General features: G+C 34.7%; 1 protein-coding gene across 2 annotated transcripts in view; it reads left to right on the top strand.

Annotated features, from left to right (window-relative positions):
- The window catches only part of Smp_160620.1 (subfamily M12B unassigned peptidase (M12 family)), a gene marked incomplete at both ends in the record, with an annotated part of 64,237 nt that overhangs the window by 18,675 nt on the left and 25,354 nt on the right, over positions 1-20,208 (top strand). Inside the window, 3 exons of one of the 2 annotated variants that reach the window (XM_018792608.1) lie at positions 7,555-7,686; positions 11,973-12,100; positions 16,184-16,537. In XM_018792608.1, the coding sequence (XP_018644295.1) occupies positions 7,555-7,686; positions 11,973-12,100; positions 16,184-16,537 (614 nt within the window). Of the gene's footprint in view, positions 1-7,554; positions 7,687-10,919; positions 10,977-11,972; positions 12,101-16,183; positions 16,538-20,208 lie in introns of those variants that run through there. The other variant, XM_018792609.1, reaches the window with a different exon arrangement.

Below are 20,208 nucleotides of genomic sequence, written 5' to 3'. Positions count from 1 at the left end.
TCAAGCAGTTGTCCCTTGGGCACTGCGGTCACGCTCTCAGATCATTAAGACCACTTCTAACCCAATTTCCTTTTCAGGTACCCCTAGAAGAACCCTTCCACAGTGTGGGCAACCGGGAAGTGATAACTGCTTTCATACCTCTAACAGCACTCAAGACCACTGTATTGATAATCAATTTCCTTCTTCAATTCCTACTATTCCTTCTACCTTGACTTTCAACACTAAACTTCCTCTTCCGGTTTCCTCCTCAAGTGTCACCATGGCCAACAATTCTAGTGCGCGAAACGCTGTCCTAGGTCTACTAAAACCTCGCTCCAAACTACACATTGGAGCCTTCAACGTACGTACCCTAAGTCAAATCGGTCAACAGGCTTCCTTAGCTAAAACCCTAGAATCTCGTACCATTGATGTATGCTGTGTCTCCGAAACACGCATTCAGGATCCTAGTGTGGTCATTCACTTGACCTCACCTCGCCAAAATGGACAGCCAACGAGATACACCCTCCGTGTATCTGGCGACCCGTTGGCTAGTTCTCATGGACTTGCAGGTGTAGGCATGGCATTTAGTACAGGGGCACTAAGTACAAGGGCAGAACAAGCACTATTAGAATGGATCCCCGTTAACAGTCGCCTGTGTGCTGTCCGGCTAAATGGCTCCGTAAGAACTCGGAAGGATAGGGACACACGTTGTTGCCTGCCTACGCTCCCACTGACTGCAACCATGATGAAGTAAAAGATGACTTTTACAGAAAACTCTCTGAGCTTCTTCAGAAAGCTAAGCGCTCAGACATAGTAGTCGTAGCGGGTGACTTTAATGCCCAGGTAGGCAGCTTAAATCAAACAGAAAGACATTTAGGTGGGTGTTTTAGTATTCCGGCTCAACGAACCGATAATGGTGATCGTCTGTTGCAACTATGCTCAGACAATCGTTTATTTTTAGCAAACACTAATTTTAAGCATAAGGAGAGACATCGTCTAACATGGCGACCACCTTCACCAAACCAACGATGGACTCAAATAGACCATATTGTCATCAATCATCGTTGGAGAGGCTCAATAGAAGATTGTCGCTCGTATTGGAATGCTTGTTTAGACTCTGATCACGCTTTAATACGAGCGCGCATTTGTCTGCGCCTCAATGGACGCAGGAAAAGTACACTAAGAAGACGCATTAGGATTGAACTGGAGGACGAGAAAGTCAAATGCGAATTCCAGAAACAACTGAGTTCACATCTAGGCAGTTCTGTAAACGAGACTGACCCAGATGCTGCTTGGAAAGACATACGAACAGCTGTGGAAACAGCAGTAACATCTATTAGTTATTTAAACCATAGGGCTCCAAAAAACCAGTGGATTTCTTCTAAGTCTATTTCACTGATGGATACGCGTAAACTCATCCCATCAGGCTCTGAACACGACGAAGAGCGTAAACAAATTAGATCTAGGTTAACTAAAAGTCTAAGGAACGATCGTGAGCAGTGGTGGGCAACGAAAGCAAAAGGGATGGAAAAGGTAGTGGCTGTAGGCAACACCAGGCAACTATTCAGACTAATAAAAGAAACCGGAATTAAGAAGTCAAGTGTAAGTGAGACAATCTCCGAAGAAGACGAAACCCCTATCTGCTCTCAACCCAAACGTTTAGAACGATGGGTGGAACACTTTAAGGAGCAGTTTAACTGGCCTTCAGCTACTGCACAACTACCCACTATTCCCAAAAAACCTGAATGGAACATTGAAGTAGGTCCCCCGACCCTACTTGAAGTTCAAAAGGCTATAAGTAATCTGAAACGAGGAAGAGCAGCTGGTCCAGATGGATTGGCTCCAGAGGTCTTTAAATATGGTGGTCCAATTTTAGCGATTAGGTTGACTAATATTCTGGCTAAAATCTGGGAGACGGACGTAATCCCATCTGACTGGTCACAATCTCTGATTGTCCCAATATATAAGAAGGGGTCAAAATCATCCTGTGATAACCATAGAGGGATTAGTCTGACTAACATAGTATCTAAAATACTAGCCTCAATAATTATCGGGCGCCTAACTAAGACTCGTGAACTACAAACACGAGGAAATCAGGCTGACTTCAGACCTGGTCGTGGCTGTATCGACCACATATTCACCATTCGTCAAGTTTTAGGGCACAGACATGCTTATCGGCGTCCGACAATGATAGTTTTTCTTGACTTAAAAGCAGCATTTGATTCTGTAGACCGAGAGGTTCTGTGGCAGTGTCTGTCATTGAAAGGTGTACCTGAGAAGTACATAAACCTTGTGAAGGCTCTTTACTCGAACACTACCAGTTGAGTGAGAGCTTATGGCGAACTGTCATATGATTTTACAACCTCAAGTGGTGTCCGTCAAGGCTGTCCACTATCCCCATTTTTGTTTAACTTCATTATAGACCTGTTGCTGGAAATAACACTCGTCGGCTGAATTTTCAGGAATTGATCTCCTACCAGGGGGACCACTAAGCGACTTAGAATACGCAGATGACATAGTCCTGTTTGGTGAAGACGCTGACAAAATGCAGAGTCTTCTGTTGGAACTCAGTAATAATGCCAGGATGTTTGTGATGCGTTTCTCCCCATCCAAATGTAAATTGTTACTCCAGGACTGGCCTGCGTCAACACCTGAACTAAGGATAGGGAGTGAAGTAGTCGAACGCGTGGACAACTTCACTTAACTTGGAAGTCTGATCAGCCCTAATGGGTTAGTGTCTGACGAAATCTCAGCACGGATTCAAAAAGCTCGTTTGGCTTTTGCCAACTTACGTCACCTATGGCGAAGACGAGATATCCGTCTATCAATTAAGGGACGAGTATACTGCGCAGCAGTTCGCTCTGTTCTACTTTACGGCTGCGAAACATGGCCATTAAGAGTAAAAGATACTAGTAGGTTACTAGTATATGATCACAGATGCCTTAGAAATATTGCTCACATCTGCTGGGATAACCGGGTAAGTAATAGTGAGGTTAGCAGCAGGGTATTAGGGAATAATGGTAAATCAGTTGATGAGGTCATGAATCTTCATCGACTGAGATGGTTGGGCCATGTGTTACGTATGCCTGAACACCGATTACCACGACGCGCTATGTTGACTAGTGTAGGGGATGGTTGGAAGAAAGTTAGGGGCGGCCAAACCAAAACATGGCACCAGTGTTTGAAGTCACTAACTTCTAGTCTTAGCCATGTTGGTAGATGCAGACTACCTGGTTGGGGTCCGCGTGACTATCGTAATCAATGGTTGGAGACTGGGTGACATGGCTGAGAATCGATCACAATGGCGTAGGTGTATACACTCTTTATCTTCCCTTAAACCTTGAGATTAAAATTGCTTCATAACTTTTTTTCCTTCCTATACTATATCCTTCTATACAACCTTTCTTTATATATTACCACCACTAAATTAACTACTTCTATGAATCCGGTGTTGATCTTGTTGTGCTAATGAGGTATGTCAACTTGGACCGATGCATATATGTGCCTGGTTCTACGTTGTCGCTGACTGACTGAACTGTTACGAAATCTCATCTATAGTATACAGCACTGAAGTTAGTGTATTTGGTTTGACTGATATAATTCTGTTTCCTCAGTATTGTGTCTTTGACTACTATGAACATAGAGTTAAGAGTATCTATTGTAAGTTCAGAAAAATGCTCCTTTATTAATGTCGGGTTTAGGATCCCAAGTTGTTCCGGAGCTCTTTTACGGTAATATGGGGTAATTACTACGTTAATCCATTCTTTCGGTTGATCTTTTTTCTCACTCTTTTCAAGAAATATTTTGATGGACTCTATGTAGAAACCAAGGTCAATAAATACCGAGCTAAATTGAACAACTAGGACCTTCATTCTAATTCAGTCTATCCTCAAAAAATTTCAACCATCCTAGATTTCACGGGCAACCGAAAATCTATCATAATATTTTTCTTCTTGAAAGCACTTTCTAATGGTTGTCAAAATTTACAACACTCGACTGAAAAGCTTATCTGCGAATATAATAATTTTCTGTATTCGTTCACTGTTATTTTTAAAAAAAATAAAGTACCAATTTTGTGTTTGATGATTATAAAAATTATAGCATATTTCGTAGTTCATATTACATTTCCCAAAATCGCTTCATATTGTATAACTGGAACTTTCAACAAGGATATTTACGTGATAATTAGCATACCTGAACTAACATTGATTACATACACATTGCCAATTTTTTAATATTTGTGAAATGGTTACAGTTATTAGTTTGATGAAATAAAATTTTAATTATCAAGAAGTCATAATGATCGCAGTGTATTTTTTCATAATTATTCTTTCATTATAAATAGTAGAATTCGCTAGGGAATATGTTTAGCAATGTTTTCCTATCTAGTTGCTTATTACTTTTGTACACTAAGTAATACTGTCCAGTTAAGTTGATGGAACAATTATTACTGGAGTTTTAATTAACAGCCAATAAATACTGGGGAAATTGTTCAATAACTGCGATCATTGGTTGGAGAGATTGGGTGACTTAACCTAAGAATTAGTCATACTAATGATCAAAATGCTTTCGTGTTTTCAATCTTCCTTTTGTTAATGACTTCCAGTATTCCATTAGGCATGTCTTTACGTTTCATTTGATTCTCAAACTATATTTTTAATGTTTAATCTTTCTTAGTGTAATTGCCACTACAATTGTATGAACGAGTGAAATACTTAATGTGTTAATTTCATTTCAATTTTACTGATAACACTTACTTACGCCTGTTACCCCACGTGGAGGAGAATAGGCTTCTCATCAGCATTCTCCATCGAACTCTGTCCTGGGCAACCCTTTCCAGTTAGGATTCATCCTTCTGACGTCTGCTTTCAATTCTCGATGCAGTATGTCCTTTAACCTTTCACTTTTACGTTCCCCTTCAAGATTCCAAGTTAGGGCTTACCTCGTGATACAGTTTGATGATTTCCTTAATGTATGTCCTATCCGCTTTCGACGTCTTTTCCTAATTTCCTCTTTAGCTGGATCCCGGTTTGTTCTCTTCCACAGTAGGTTTTTGCAGATGGTATCCGGTCAAAGAATATTCAGTGTCTTGCGTAGACAATTGTTTATATATACTTTTACCTTCTTGTTGATGGTTGTAGTAGTTCTCTAAGTTTCAGCTCTGTACATTAGAACTGTCTTGATGTTCGTATTGAAGGTTCTCACTTTGATATTGGTTGAAAGTTGCTTTGAGTTCCATATGTCCTTCGACTGTAGGAATGCGGCCCTTGTTTTGCCAATCCTCGCTTTTACATCTGCATCCGATCCTCTCTGTTCATTGATGATGCTACCCCGATACGTGAAAGATCCCGCATCTTCCAGAGTTTCTCCATCAAGCGTAACTGAATTGGTGTTCACCGTGTTGTATTTGAGGTTCTTTCTTTGTCCCTTGTGTATGTTGAGGCCTACTGATGCAGAGGCTACTGTTACACTGGTTTTCTTGATTTATATTTACTTGTGTATGTGCGATGGAAGGGCCAGAATGATGTTGACGATTGTCTCAGGTACACCATAGTGTCGAAGAAGGTTCCATTAGGTTTTCCTTCTATCGATGTAGGCAATGTTTATTGCAGTTGACATTCAAATTGAATGCGAATCACATTGTTGAGTTTTCTTTTTTTAAAAAGACAATGTATTATCCAGTCATTTTCAAAAAGTCGATCATAACAGTTCTAACATTTTATTTCTCAATCAATAAAGGAAAATTCTTGTTTATAAAAACTTTATATCATCCTCGGTTTATTTCAATTTATTATGGAAATAAAACAAAACATAATAACAATATATAATTATCACTTCACCTTCAATGTAAGTTGACATTTCAAGGAAAAAACGCTTATTGGTATAATTTAATTTTTACTTGAAATTAGACTGTAAACTATAAAAGGGAAATTTTATGGAGTGTTCCTTATCGATTTATTTCTGTATTTCATTTCGACAAATGCTCTGAAGTGTTTTTCATTAATTTCATCATACAATAATGTTTTTTTCTTGTAAACGATATTTATATGTTATATTATCTACTTTTTCCCTCATTTTTTTCATACAACTTGTTCTTTAAAATAAAAACGTGGCTCTTTATTCACTTGATTTCGAGTTTGTTACGAGAAATTCAGACGATTTTCACTGTTAATATTTTACAGGTATTGTAGAATGTCTTTTGTCTACATTCCTTTTTTTTTCTGGGTAAAAATGTCTGTGTTGACCAGTTGTTATGTTTAGCTAATTGAATAATCAGTTTTTGACCACAAAATATGTATCGTGTTTTGTTTCACCTTTTAACATTTTGGTTCAAATCATTTTGAAACTGAAAATTGTTTCAGTCTTCGGTTTGACTTTTGATGAACAAGTACTGGAAATCTGGTAGATCTGGACAATTGTTTCATCCTAGAACAGTATGTTTAAAGCATTTCTCATGTATGATGACAACAGGATTAGAAATGTTGAGGTTAGACGTACCATAAACATATGGTACATGTCAATCTCAGTAGACAATCAAAGCTTGGATCGTCTAGATGCATTAATTACATTTTGCATGATTGTTTTTATTTTTTTAATGCTAGAACAAATTGTATTAAACGAAATCACTTCATCATCACAATTCATTCATTTAGAGTATTCCAAATAAATAATTTTGTCATTATTGGATTTATCCTATCAATATTAGTATTACAATATTAAATAGATAATTCAGTTTTTCCGGCTGAGTTTGTTTAATTACGCTGTTTATTACTTGAATACGAAATCAGTCAAATATCACTTAAATGATACATAAATTGTGGTGTATGCTACTTATATCTGTTGATATAAGTAGCACGTAACACCAATCGGAAGTGAAACGCACGGCAGCAAAAAGCTAAGAAAATCGAATTGAAGAAAACAAACGGAATTAGAAAGGAATCGTGAATTGGAAGAATCATGCAGGATGTAAAGAACAGTTGATAGAATATTCGCAAATGAAGTATTTCATGTATCGTTCTTATATTCTATCGGGATACTCTGTAATTTTGTATTAAAATACGTTGGTTGTCCCCGCCTTTGTTTTCGTTCACTACAAAACCAATGATTAAAACTATTCATTTTTGAACCACTCAGTTATAGCATCGAATCTTACCGCATGTAGATTGCTTTGAACAGTATAATGATACATCTATCATGTATCCAATAAATATACGTTTCATAAACATATATTACGTTACTAAATGACCTACCTTAGTTCATGTTAAGAAGTAGTCCTTGCTCGAAAAAAGCATTCGGGCAGTGATCTAATAATTTAAATGATAAGCAGTAATTTAATGATAAGTCTTATATTTATACTCCCCCCTTTATTTACCTCTAAGCAGAGTATCTCAATTAACCTCAAACCAAGTATGAGACTTAAGACCGTGTATATAAACCTATGTTTAATTTGTGATCGACTTTGTAAGACTTATCCGATTAATTGTCCAATTGTTTTTAATGCTTGTACACGCATATCGTATCGTTAATTATTTTCTTTTCTTCAAATAATTTCTTGCCTGTTTTTCTCGGTTCTAGTTGTTTGCTCCATTCAACATTGTAATAGTTATTGTTCGTTTAGAAATTTGGGAACAGGATCGTGTTAGTTTAAAAGTTGAAGAACATCATCTACTCACTGCATTAGCTCAATTTAAACGAATGCATGCTAATGTACGTCATGATTGTTTGCATGCTCTATTGTAAGTTAGTATTCTAACATCTAGTGTTTTTTTTGTTATTGTTTCATATGGTGAACAATGCAATGATTATTAGATATTTATGTAAAATATAAGTTAGTCAGTCAACCAATCAATGGGCGATATAGAACCTGACACATATATATGTACGTTAGTTCAAGTTCCCATCACTTTGTCATCATAACCGGATGAAATTATCATGACTAATTCTAGACTAGTGGAAGTAGTTATGTAGTGTATGTTGTTTATGTCGACAGACATAAGTAGGATGTAGCACCAATCGGAAGTGAAACGCACGGCAGCAAAAAGCTAAGAAAATCGAATTGAAGAAAACAAACGGAATTAGAAAGGAATCGTGAATTGGAAGAATCATGCAGGATGTAAAGAACAGTTGATAGAATATTCGCAAATGAAGTATTTCATGTATCGTTCTTATATTCTATCGGGATACTCTGTAATTTTGTATTAAAATACATTGGTTGTCCCCACCTGTGTTCTCGCCCATTATAGTTATAATATCACTAGTAGTGGAAAAGACTAAGTGTTTACAATATAGTGCTAGAAAGAAGAGTAAATTTGTTTCATAAAACAAATATAAAATGATTTCATAGCTCAAAATCTAAAAGTAATCAACGAATTCATGCATCTACGTCATTGGGATAGATTCTCAGTCATCTCACTCAAAAATCTCCAACCACTAGTTACAACTATCTCTCGAATTACCTGTAGCTCATGTATTCACCTGGATCTGTAACATCGTTTTTTATTAGTAGTATTAAATAAATCTGAACGAGAAATACTTCTCTAAGCTAAAAATTCCTTGTTCATATCTGCTAGTCATTGAAAACCAGTTTTGCACATTTGATATTGTTTGCTTGTTTCTTCTCATTGTCGTTTAGGACTGCAAATGACCAGTTTCTCATCGGCATAAATGCATCCTGTGCGGATGGCCTCGATATTATCTTAAGTCACAAGCATTATAAACAAAGGTGGATGATGGTTAGAAGTGGAATCCAAGACGCGCGTTTCGTCCTACTTGGGACTCGTCGACTGGATGTACCTGCATCCCCATCGCACAAACAAGTGGCTGTTAGGACTCAGTAGCTAAGGGGATAACGCGATGCCGTTTGAAGCGGACGGTACTGGGTTCGAGTCCCAGAGTGAACATCAACTTTAAGATGCAGGTACATCCAGTTGACAGTTCCTAATTAGAATGAAACGCGCATCCTGGATCACACCACTAACTATCATCCATCTTTGCTTATAGTTTTCCATAGTTCATTCTAATGTATTGATAAATAGTAGTTACTATAGTGATATGATTAATTCTAATATCTAAATAGTATTTAATGTTTCATCACATGTATGCATACTTTTATCAACCAATTTATATGTGAATATTTTTATTCATTAAAGTTTTATCTGTACAGATGAATCATCTCAGTAGTTTGTTATTATTATTCTTCGAAATTTTAGCATTTATTTCTAAAAATCCAATCATATTTGCACATATCTATCTGAAATGAACTATTTTATTGCAAGACAGACTAAACAACATATACTGCAATACATTATGATTATTATTATTGTTGTTAATTATAAATTCCCGTAAAAATACTTCTATTCAACTTGTTTAATCTGTAAATGTTGTCTAGAATAACATATAAACTTTGACATACTATTTTGTGAATTCTAATAGTACTTCCGATTTCCTGCACTGTAGTGACTCGTGTTTCAAACTGACATTACAGTAGTTAAACGTCGATCACACTCTAACCTCCATTCAGAATACCGATTTATATGACCTTGTCCTTGTGCTAAACCAATGACACGTCAATCAGCACTAGCAGCCTTGCGTCAACTCTGAATCTTTATTAATCCTCTGTATTAGTAACTTCTTGCCTAGCCCAGTTCTCTCAGTTTAGAACACAGATAACAGACTCCGCTGTGTGAATCTTATATTTCAATTATACGAAGTAAATATAAAAGCAGATCAGACTGCATCACACCATCAAATAAATAATAATAATAATAATAATAATCAAGCCAAATGTGGCTAAGTGTAAGTGACTGTACCTGATTGGATGGGAATCACTTAAGAATGGTGAATCGTATAGTAGTAGCCAGTAGGCTAAATGAAAACTTATAGCAAGGGAAATATAATAATATAATAATATAATATAATAACAGTCCATAAATAGTTCCCAGAAGTTATCCATAATTTAATCTTCATCGGATACAACAATGTCAGTCATCAAACCCTCCTTTTTTTAAATAATACAAATTCATCTCAACTAACCAGTTCTTTTTTAGTGAATGATTAAAATCAATATTCAATCTAATTAACACCACATATTACTGTTTAAACAAATAATCATTTGACCTTATTGATACTTAAAATACATTTGTTTATTGATTATTGAAATAGATAAACACATGTTTATGCTTGTTTTATTCAGCCTAAATAAGAGTGGATAAAGTTTGCGGAAGTGGATGTGTCAGTAAGATATTAATAAAATTATTGTCAATTACTATTACCATTATTATTACTACTAATACTAAATCCTATTATGATAATAGTGTAGTGGACGCTACTCACAAGACTGTTTGTAAGTAGTGTGTAGCTGGTCGGAACGTCGAAGTTGTTATAATTGTCAGATAGAGTGAAAAGTTTCAATGCTTCCAAAGCATGGCGTTAGCAGAACACTTGAAGACCAAACGAGAAGACACTTCACATAACAGAACACACTGAATGGTGCAAATGGAAGGTTGAAGGCTGCATATAAATACTTTGTAACTTCTTACAGTAAATACATTCGTCGTGTTTATTGCTGTGTAGTACAACAGTAATTAAATGCTTAAACGATGATGACTAAAACCAATTTGCATAACTTCAACGTATGAGGAAAGTTTTATCTATTGAATAATTAGAAACCGCCCAAACTAATGTGTCATATATGATTGACTAACTCTTGCAAAATTAATTTTAATTCAATGTAATATAGATTTAGGTAGATAAGCCTGTTGTTGTTATATCTCTTTACAATTTAATAATATAAATACGAGTCAACTTATTTGTCTAAACTTTATCGTAGATTCACATTTTTCCCTAAAAAAGCTTTTCTTGTTTTTTTTCTTTTCTTTATGCAAACAAAAAAAATGACCTGACGACATAGAGGTACAAAAGAACAAGGCTCACGAACACGTGGAAAAGCTAATCACATGACCATGTGTATCTATTCGCGTTGTGTTGGATATAGTAGAGTAATTTTGAACAAAATGTTTCATTCTTAGACATTATTTCTTTTAATAATTATTTAATTAATAATTAATTAACTCAATAATTCACTGAATTTTCGGTTCATTAGTTTGTTATCATATTAGTCATATTTGCTGACTGATCCATGTAATATACTGCTTTTTGGTGTTGTTATTAGACATGATGTCCTATCGTGATACATTCAATTGATTAACAAGTTCACTAATCCTTATAACTAGGGTATTCTATGTTTTCGGCCTTCTTTCAGTGACTCATTCTCATCATATGGTCTCTAATGTTTATATGTATGTATATGGACATTTTTTGATTTCAATCAAATGAAATGACCATAGTTAGATAACCCTTGAAAGTAAAGAACTATTGAAAAGTTGTTTCGTCTTAGTATAAGATTCTTCAGCAATGCGTTTCTAAAATCCCACTGAAGAGCTTGATTTTCAACTGTTCGCTGAAGAATGTCAATTCATGATGTAGACCGCAAAATTTCGAAATCTCTATAAACCACTTACACCATAATATAAACATATCTAAATCACTTAGATTGTCTTCATTTATCATTTAACCTTTTCAAGGAGATTTTATACAACATAAAGATAATGTTCTCACCATAAAAATCATGAAGCCGTTTTAGCCTAGTTTAGTTCAGCTCACAATCTTGTTTGAGATTTTACCCAGAACCCTTCAGTCTCTCAACCATGTCAATACTTTTAAACAAGAGTTAACTAACTGATTTCATAGTCAATTAACTACTGTCCCACTTAGTTATGGAGTTTTAATTTCTTCACAGTTTACAGCTTCCTATTAGAACTTTGAAAGTTCCATCATAATAATATGTTGTCATTAGAAGAAAAAAGTTTGCCAAACAAAAATAGGACTATTGTTTTGATTATGGTCAAAAACAAATAAATACAATATTTATGTGGAAATAAAAATATGGATATTTCATCTACTTTTTTTCTTTGTTGTTGTATATATTTATTTAGGTATCACCAACATTTGATATTATCGAAACAGCTCGTACTATCGCACATGAACTTGGACATAATTTCGGTTTAAGACATGACACTGAAGAATGTGAATGTCAAGGTTGTATTATGGCTACTGGTGTAGAGTAAGTACTACTCAGTGAATTATATTCGTCTGCTTTTGATGAATAAATAAATTATATTTGAAATCCAAGGAGAAGATTTTACATAACCTTGATTTGATCTGGCAACGGAATCTTGGTAGGGCTTTACGTCTTCGTTGAGGCTCGTCAAAGGTACTTGCATCGTATCGTCACTATCCGCTTGATAACTGTTGTACGTTGTTGAAAACTTTGCCTAATATGGCTCAAAAAAACGCTAGTGATGGAACAGATACTATTCACTCCTTATCTTTCCATTTCGAATTCCAGTGTCCCATATTTCATACCTTTCGCTATGTCTTTTCAAGTCATATTCTCAAGGCTTATCTCATTTTATCATTGCCACTACATTATTTCGATCAATTTTGTTATTTTAGTCTCATCGTGCCAATGTCTTTTCGTCAGCGTCAATGTTCATATTGTAATTTGAAACCATTGCTTACCGCTGCAAACATCAACGCGTTATCCACTAGGCTACTAAGTCCACTAACTTGTTCGTCGGGTATGAATTTATATGTAAGAATGCGTAATATCTCGTTTTTAATATGCAAAACAGTTAGTGACTATCTGAGCTCAGCAGCTTAACCGATAACGTGTGATAGATGAAAGCAATAGTACTGGGTTCTCGGATAGCCCATTTGACAACGTAAAGATTGGTTAATTGAAGTCCTTAATATCAACAATAGGAAATTACACAACCTTGCTACTTGAAAGATCTCCAAGTCAACAATTCAAATTGTCAACATTATGCTGATCATTGTCATTGTGTTTCATATTATTGTCTCAGAAGACTTTTTGTTGATTTTTTTTCAGTGATAAGTTAATTTCGAGAAAATAAAAACCAGTATTTTGACAGAATTATAAACTGTCAACTTTTCTTAATAACGTGTTTTGTTTTCAGATTTGCTATTTCTTGTCAAGATCGCAGACATGTTTGTTGCCTTTGTTGTTTGTTTTCCTCCTTAATGTACATAACTTATTCGGTTATTTGAATGAATAATTGTCTTATCAGACAACTTAGTATATCTTAGGCTTTTATATCATCACAAAAATATCGTCCCTTCTTATTTTCTTTAGAGATAAAGAAAGCAATTTCTTATAGGCGCTTATTTATGCATATGTGTGTTTTCCGAATTCACTATTAGCTTGTCCACGTATGATGTCTAAGTATGAGTGCCTAAATAAGGGTTGTTTGTAATTGTTTACCTATTACGATGCTCTTTAGTCATAATAACCATATTCTCGCCATAGGTGACGCAAGTTGGCAAATGCCAAACGAGCTTTTTGAATCTGTGTTGAGATTTGGTCAGACACCACCCATTAGGGCTGATCAGACTTCCAAGATAAGTGGAGTTGTCGACGTTTTCGACTACTTCACTCCCTCTCGGTCTACAGAGTCAAATGCTGCTTTTAAATTAAGAAAAACTATCATTGTCTGGCATCGATAAGTATGCCTGTGTTCTAAAACCTGACGAATAGTGAATATGTGGTCGATACAGCGACGACCAGGTCTGAAGCCAGCCTGATTTTCTCGTGTTTGTAGTTCACGAGTCTTAGTTAGGCGCCCGATAATTATTGAGGCTAGTATTTTAGATGCTATATTAGTCAAACTAATCTCTCCATGGTTATCACAGGATGATTTTGACCCCTTCTTATATGTCGGGACAACCAGTCACATGACATTACTCCTAGATTTTAGCTGAAATGTTAGTCAACCTAATCGCTAAAACTGGACCTTCATACTTAAACATCTCTGAAGCCAATCCATCTGGACCAGCTGCTCTTCCTCGTTTCAGATTACTTATAGCCTTTTGAACTTCAAGTAGGGTCGGGGGACCTACTTCAATGTTCCATTCAGGTTTTTTGGGAATAGTGGGTAGTTGTGCAGTAGCTGAAGGCCAGTTAAACTGCTCCTTAAAGTGTTCCACCCATCGTTCTAAACGTTTGGGCTGAGAGGAGATGAGAGTCTCATCTTTTTCCGAGATCGTCTCGCTTTTACTTGACTTCTTAATTCTGGTTTCTTTTATTAGTCTGAAGAGTTGTCTAGCGTTATCTACAGCCACTACCTTTTCCATCCCTTTTGCTTTCGTTGCCCACCACTGCTCACGGTCGTTCCTTAGACTTTTGGTAAACCTAGATATGTTTTGTTTTCGTTCGCGAATCGAACATTGATTGGCTCATTATTTCATCGAAACTCAACAATTTGCAGAACCCTATACTTCTAAAACTAATTTCCGACTGATTTAATCATGAATTTATATACTTAAGCTTGAATTATAGAAATTCATACTAAGTTATGTAAGATATCACAATTGAATATCTTATACGTTTGAATTTTCTGAAAAAAACTGATTATAACAGAGGCAAAAGATCATGGGATTTAAATAAATGATTTCACAGACAAATGAATGAATATTTTACCTGATACGTTTTCTGATTGAACGCTACTTGTTATATCTGGTCGTCACTGATTATTATGTCGGAGTCACTTATTACTTATACTTGTAAAACGAGGAATCACCTCTATTCCCACGACTCGAGAGCAAGAACGTAGAGACTGGTACAGATGAAGCTTTGCTAACCCTGAAACACGACGACGACCCTAGTCGAAAATACATCCATCTATATATTGATTTGTACGCCCATTTTTTGATTATTAATTAGGATAAAATCACATATATGAAAAATACAGTTATAACAAATCATAAGCTACATGTCATGCTACAGAATAAAATATCACACTGGAAAACAGAAACAAATACTACACTTATTAATCAACACATTGAATTAAAACGGAATTAATGTAAAGTAATTTTGACTTTTCATCCCGTTATGTCATAACCTATTCCATGCTTATCTATCATCAACTTTTGTTCACATTTATGAAATTACACAACCTCTTGTTTTAAATTGTATTTTACTAATGTTACTACAATAATCGATTTTTTCAGAAAATGTCATTTAAATATTGTCACATATCCAGTCTTCGTAATTTTTATTGGATTGTTGTAGTTTTGCTAAAACCCTACCAATACATGTTTATGTTGACTTGTGATTGAATTCGATTTCATAAATCCTATTTGTAATACTTATGTTTATGTATGTAACAGGCTGCTAGTAGTTGATAATCATCTAGATTTAGGTTTACCGATTAATATCTACAAGTTATCTAGAACCTGTCCAAAATTAAAACCTAAGTGGAAATGTCGAATAAAGTTATCTATGTCAATGTGCCCGATTTTAAGTCCTTTCATTCAAAGTTTACTACGACTAATCACGCTGTCCCCAACAATGTAATGTTTATCTGCCATTACAGCTCAGATTAATGGTCACTGACTTCATGGATTGATTCCACTTCCCAGTTAAACTGCCTTCTTGATTCTTTACATGTACCCCTACAAAAATCAGCACTAGACGTCGAGGTAGACAGTGATCAGTTATAAGTTACGGATATTACATCTAACTCCGCCGACGACAATGCACAGTCTCAACAACCAACTCACCATCTTTACCTAGAACATTACGTTCAAACATGTGTGAATCTCTCAGTTAATCCACTTTTACCATACCAATGCTTCAAAGACATCAATGATCAAATACTAGTAACCTCAACATATTCTCTGCTTACTAAGCCCATGTTTCCCAGTTGTAAACTAAGGCAGAGTAAGCTGCTATACAGAAGCTTTATTTTGTCCTTACCCTAAAGTATCTTGTTATTCTTTGGTTATTACACTATATTTTTTAACTTCTCATTCATTGTTCTCTATCAAACTATACATTTAATGAACAAATTTATTGGTCCACGTTCGTCTTTTCGCAGAGTCATCTTATTCATATTCAATTTTAGACTGTTTCTAAATTACTTCATATGTTCCTTTTGGATAAAAAGTGATTTTTCATTACGTTAAGAAAAGATTTGTTTGATGGTACATTGAATCTATTGTTTACCTTTTATCCCATCAGACTGGATTGCGTAAAAATAAATTTATATCTCTCTAATTTATGATATGATTCAACATTCATCCTCATAGTCATTATTGTATGTCTTTTTCGCTTCTCACTTTAAAGATTTGGCACAACAGTTATGAAATGGTCACCATGTTCTAAAAGAGATTTACCAGGTCTATTAAAACATGGAATGGGTGTTTGTTTACATGATTTGCCTGCTAGTGGGACTGTAACAGTTAATTCTTTCGTACCAAACTCTAAAACGTCTACACATAGAAAGAATAACAATAATAATAATAGTACCCCAAGCGTTGTACATATTTATGATTGGCAAAGTGAAGCGAAACGAATTCCAGTTAGTCGTGTATTAACTATAAGACAACATCATTCTGTCTTATCTGTTGAGAAATATTCAAATGGATTATGTGGAAATGGAGTGTTGGATCCTGGTGAAGAATGTGATTGTGGTACACAGTAAGTTAAACCAGGTCTTTTTTTATATTATTGTTATTTTCATTTCGTAAAAAATTATCTACATTGTCATTTGATGCAGATACATCAGTCAGTCTTAATAAACGTAAAATCTGGCACATATATTCACGTGTTCAATTCGTTACAGAAAATCAGCACAGCGAGTTAAAATTCTAAAAGAGATTCACCTGCGCTCGATGGTCGACTATTCGAAAAAGCGTTACATAACTTTGCGCACGCTCCAACCAAGGTAGTTTTTTTTACTTACCAACATGATTCAGTTAAGTCATCACTGACTTTATGGAGTGATGCCACGTCTTGATATGGCCTCCCCTAACTTTCTTTAGACCGACTCCTACACCATCAAACATTATGAGTCATGGTAAACGGTAGTTAGACAAACATATCAGATGTTCTATTCAACTTGGTTGATGAAGATTCACATCCTCATTAACCAACTTCAACATTGCTCACTTTAGTGGATGCAAATATAGCAGTATTAGTTAACAATGCTATTCAATTGTGATAACACTATTCAATTGAGATCTTAACACTTTTCTTTTTCAGTAAAATATTACTTAATGTACAAATGGAGTAATACAGTGTTTTGTAATTGTACAATGATTGCATGCATTTGTACTCAAACTTACAATAAACGCTGTGTTTGTTTGTTTGAATAGTTTGAAAGACGTTGTTTCATAATAGACTGGAAACTGTTTGACCAAACCTTTAAAAATCTGAAAACATCATATACTTCCTTCATCCCATTTCGAAAGTTACCATAAGCATAGATCTTCCATTTCATATTATATCGAAGCTGGGACTGGTATGATAGAACTCAATCTTTAATTTCGAGTCCAATATTCTACACTTTTTAAACTTCGTGTAATTCACGATTTAACATGATCTTCGTTGGTCGTAAACTTATTTACCTCCTTACCCACGTGTTTTCATTGATTTTCGGGATTCTTCATTTTCAACAAAGTTACTAATGTGCAGTGAATTATAAATGGATTTTAAATAGCGGTAATATTCATAATTATTCTACATCTGTAATTCCTCTGATATCAAAAAAATACTTTTCAGTTTTGTTTTTTATACTATGCACTGGATATTGAGTGGTTAGTTGGATATTCACACCAAATCTTTTCAAGTTAACCAGTAATTTTATCTGTTTCAACGTTACACTTTACTGATGAATAACTAGAAGGAATAAAATTCCTTTACACATGCCACTATGTGTCTAACATTTCAAACCATCCAACAACAAATAAATAAGAAACCCGAAGAAGTGAATTGTTTTCAACTTTAGTATACTTTGAATGATTCAATAGTTTGATCTGTTTCCCTGTTGTTTATATAAATTGTTTGAATCGGTGAACAAGTAGAAACATGCATATCTGTGTATTCATTAGCTAAAACATCATCACTCTTAATTGGACAGAAAAATAATTTAAATTAAAGAAATCAAAATAGTAGCTCTATTAATTTTATTGATCATAACTTTAAAAGAATGCAGCGGTTATTGTTTAGAGTGGACTTCATTAGATTTTATTGTTGGATTATGTATTTACATACCCTGACAAAAATCATACACCAATGAGTAATCCAATGGGAAAATGGAATAACTGGCGTGTATGAAACAAATTTCAACCAACAACTCAATATACTTGATTTATCCAACGATCAGTTATTTGGTCTTTTAATGACGTCTATCATTCGCAGAATAGTCACCATATATAATCCTTGTAGTTATCTGCATTCACATTTTTTAACACAACTAATATTAATTTTCCATCAATATCAGAGCTGAACGAAAAAGATTAACTAAGAATAGATGTAAATTTGTGATATTTAATGATTTTTAAGTTTTTTATGCACAATACAAATTATATGAGAAGCCATTGGCGAAATTACTTTTCTATGAACCATCACCATAGCAGCTTGAAATGTTTCTTTACCAAGACGTCAGCGCTGCTAGTCTGCAATGTAATAAAACATGTGACTTCTTGAGATCGATACGCTTTTCTTCTTGGTTGTCTGTCTACCTATCTATCTGTCTGATAGTCATAATTGAGCATTATCTTTGAGACCACTAACTTGGTTGATAAACGGTTGAAACCGGAGTCCTAACCTATGATGGGGATAATGCATATGCAAGAAAAGAAATGAAAAAGGATAGACAGATAGAAAACAATCGATAGTGGAGAGCAAAATTTGGGACAGAAAATATTAGTTATAATTTAACTCACTTATTTGAATTAGTTTTGCTTCAATTTTACTTAATTCTTATTTACAGTCGTCATTGCCTACTCCCCAACAATTTCACATTAGCCCAATTTCCTACATTCCTCTGCTTTTAATAGAATTAATCCCTTTTATAGAAAGAATCATACCAGTGTTAAATTTCTTACATGTGCTAGGTGTTATTGAAAATATCTATCACATATTCAAGTATCTTAATAATTTAAAGGTTGCAACGTTGTGACGACTCACTAACTTTGTGCTTACAATACATACTATTGATTAGAATTTCAAGATGTTGAACTCATTCAACAACTTATTAGATAACGCATGTTAAATGGGAGTGATAAGGAATACTATCGAATCTCATTGAGAATATTATTACATCAAACCGAAGGGTGCAAAATGGGATGGAACACATGTTCCAGATCCCATTAGTAGCCACATACCGAATATACAGTTATCAGAATACTTTGTAATTTTCTCCAGATTTGGATAGTTGGTCGTGATGATATTAGTTGTATTATTTGTTTCGACACAATGTAAACATCGTCCCAGTGGTTATCCTTGTGTATGCATATTCTGTTGTATATGTAAGATAAACACTATACAGGAAAACAGATGGAGAATGAAAATTTATCGTTAATCCTAATCAGATGCTTAATCGTTTTGACTTGTATGTTATCAATGTACTATCGACATTCTTTTTATTATATATTGGTTTTGTTTGTGGATTTGCCGGCAACAGAATGACTCACCCAACCAATTTTGAAAATTAATCGACTTCTATATCGGCAATAATAGGAAGTTAATTTCCTATTAAAGCGATAAGAATAAAACAAAACAATAAAGATTTATCAGTGCACAAGAGTTTGGACATTCGCTTAGTGAATACGGTTTTATATCGGTCTATTTTGTCGGTAGCTCTGTCTATCTATCAATCAAATGTTAATGTTTATAGTCGATTCGAATCAAGATCATTTTGGAAAATGAAATTAATACCATTGAACTATTCAATGTAAAATAAAGATTTAAAGCCTTACCTACGTATGACATTTGAATAATAGTTAGGAATTGATAGAGTTTTCTAAGTTATCCAATAAACAGTCTGCTAATAGGAGGGTCTCAGAAGAGGTCGCATCGTCATGCTATCTATTTGTCAGTGAAACCAATCGTTAATTTTAAATATTAAACGAAATTGATTTTAATACAACCACCATTACTTTCTGCATTCAACAGTGAACACTTGTTTTTTTTTAATATCACCATTGTATAACTTAAATTAAAATAATTAAGGAAATATTGTGTTTTTTTAAAAGTAGATCTCTTTTGGGACTTCCATAGTCTTATCCAAACCAGACGCTAGTTTTCTAAACACGTGGGTTTGCTTCACTCCTACTCACTTTTTGGTTTACTGAATCATGTCATAA

This window comes from Schistosoma mansoni (assembly GCF_000237925.1).
Source record: "Schistosoma mansoni, WGS project CABG00000000 data, supercontig 0240, strain Puerto Rico, whole genome shotgun sequence".
NCBI classification, from domain to species: domain Eukaryota; kingdom Metazoa; phylum Platyhelminthes; class Trematoda; order Strigeidida; family Schistosomatidae; genus Schistosoma; species Schistosoma mansoni.
Note: the sequence above shows the minus strand (reverse complement) of the source record. Positions and strands in the feature narration are given on the sequence as shown.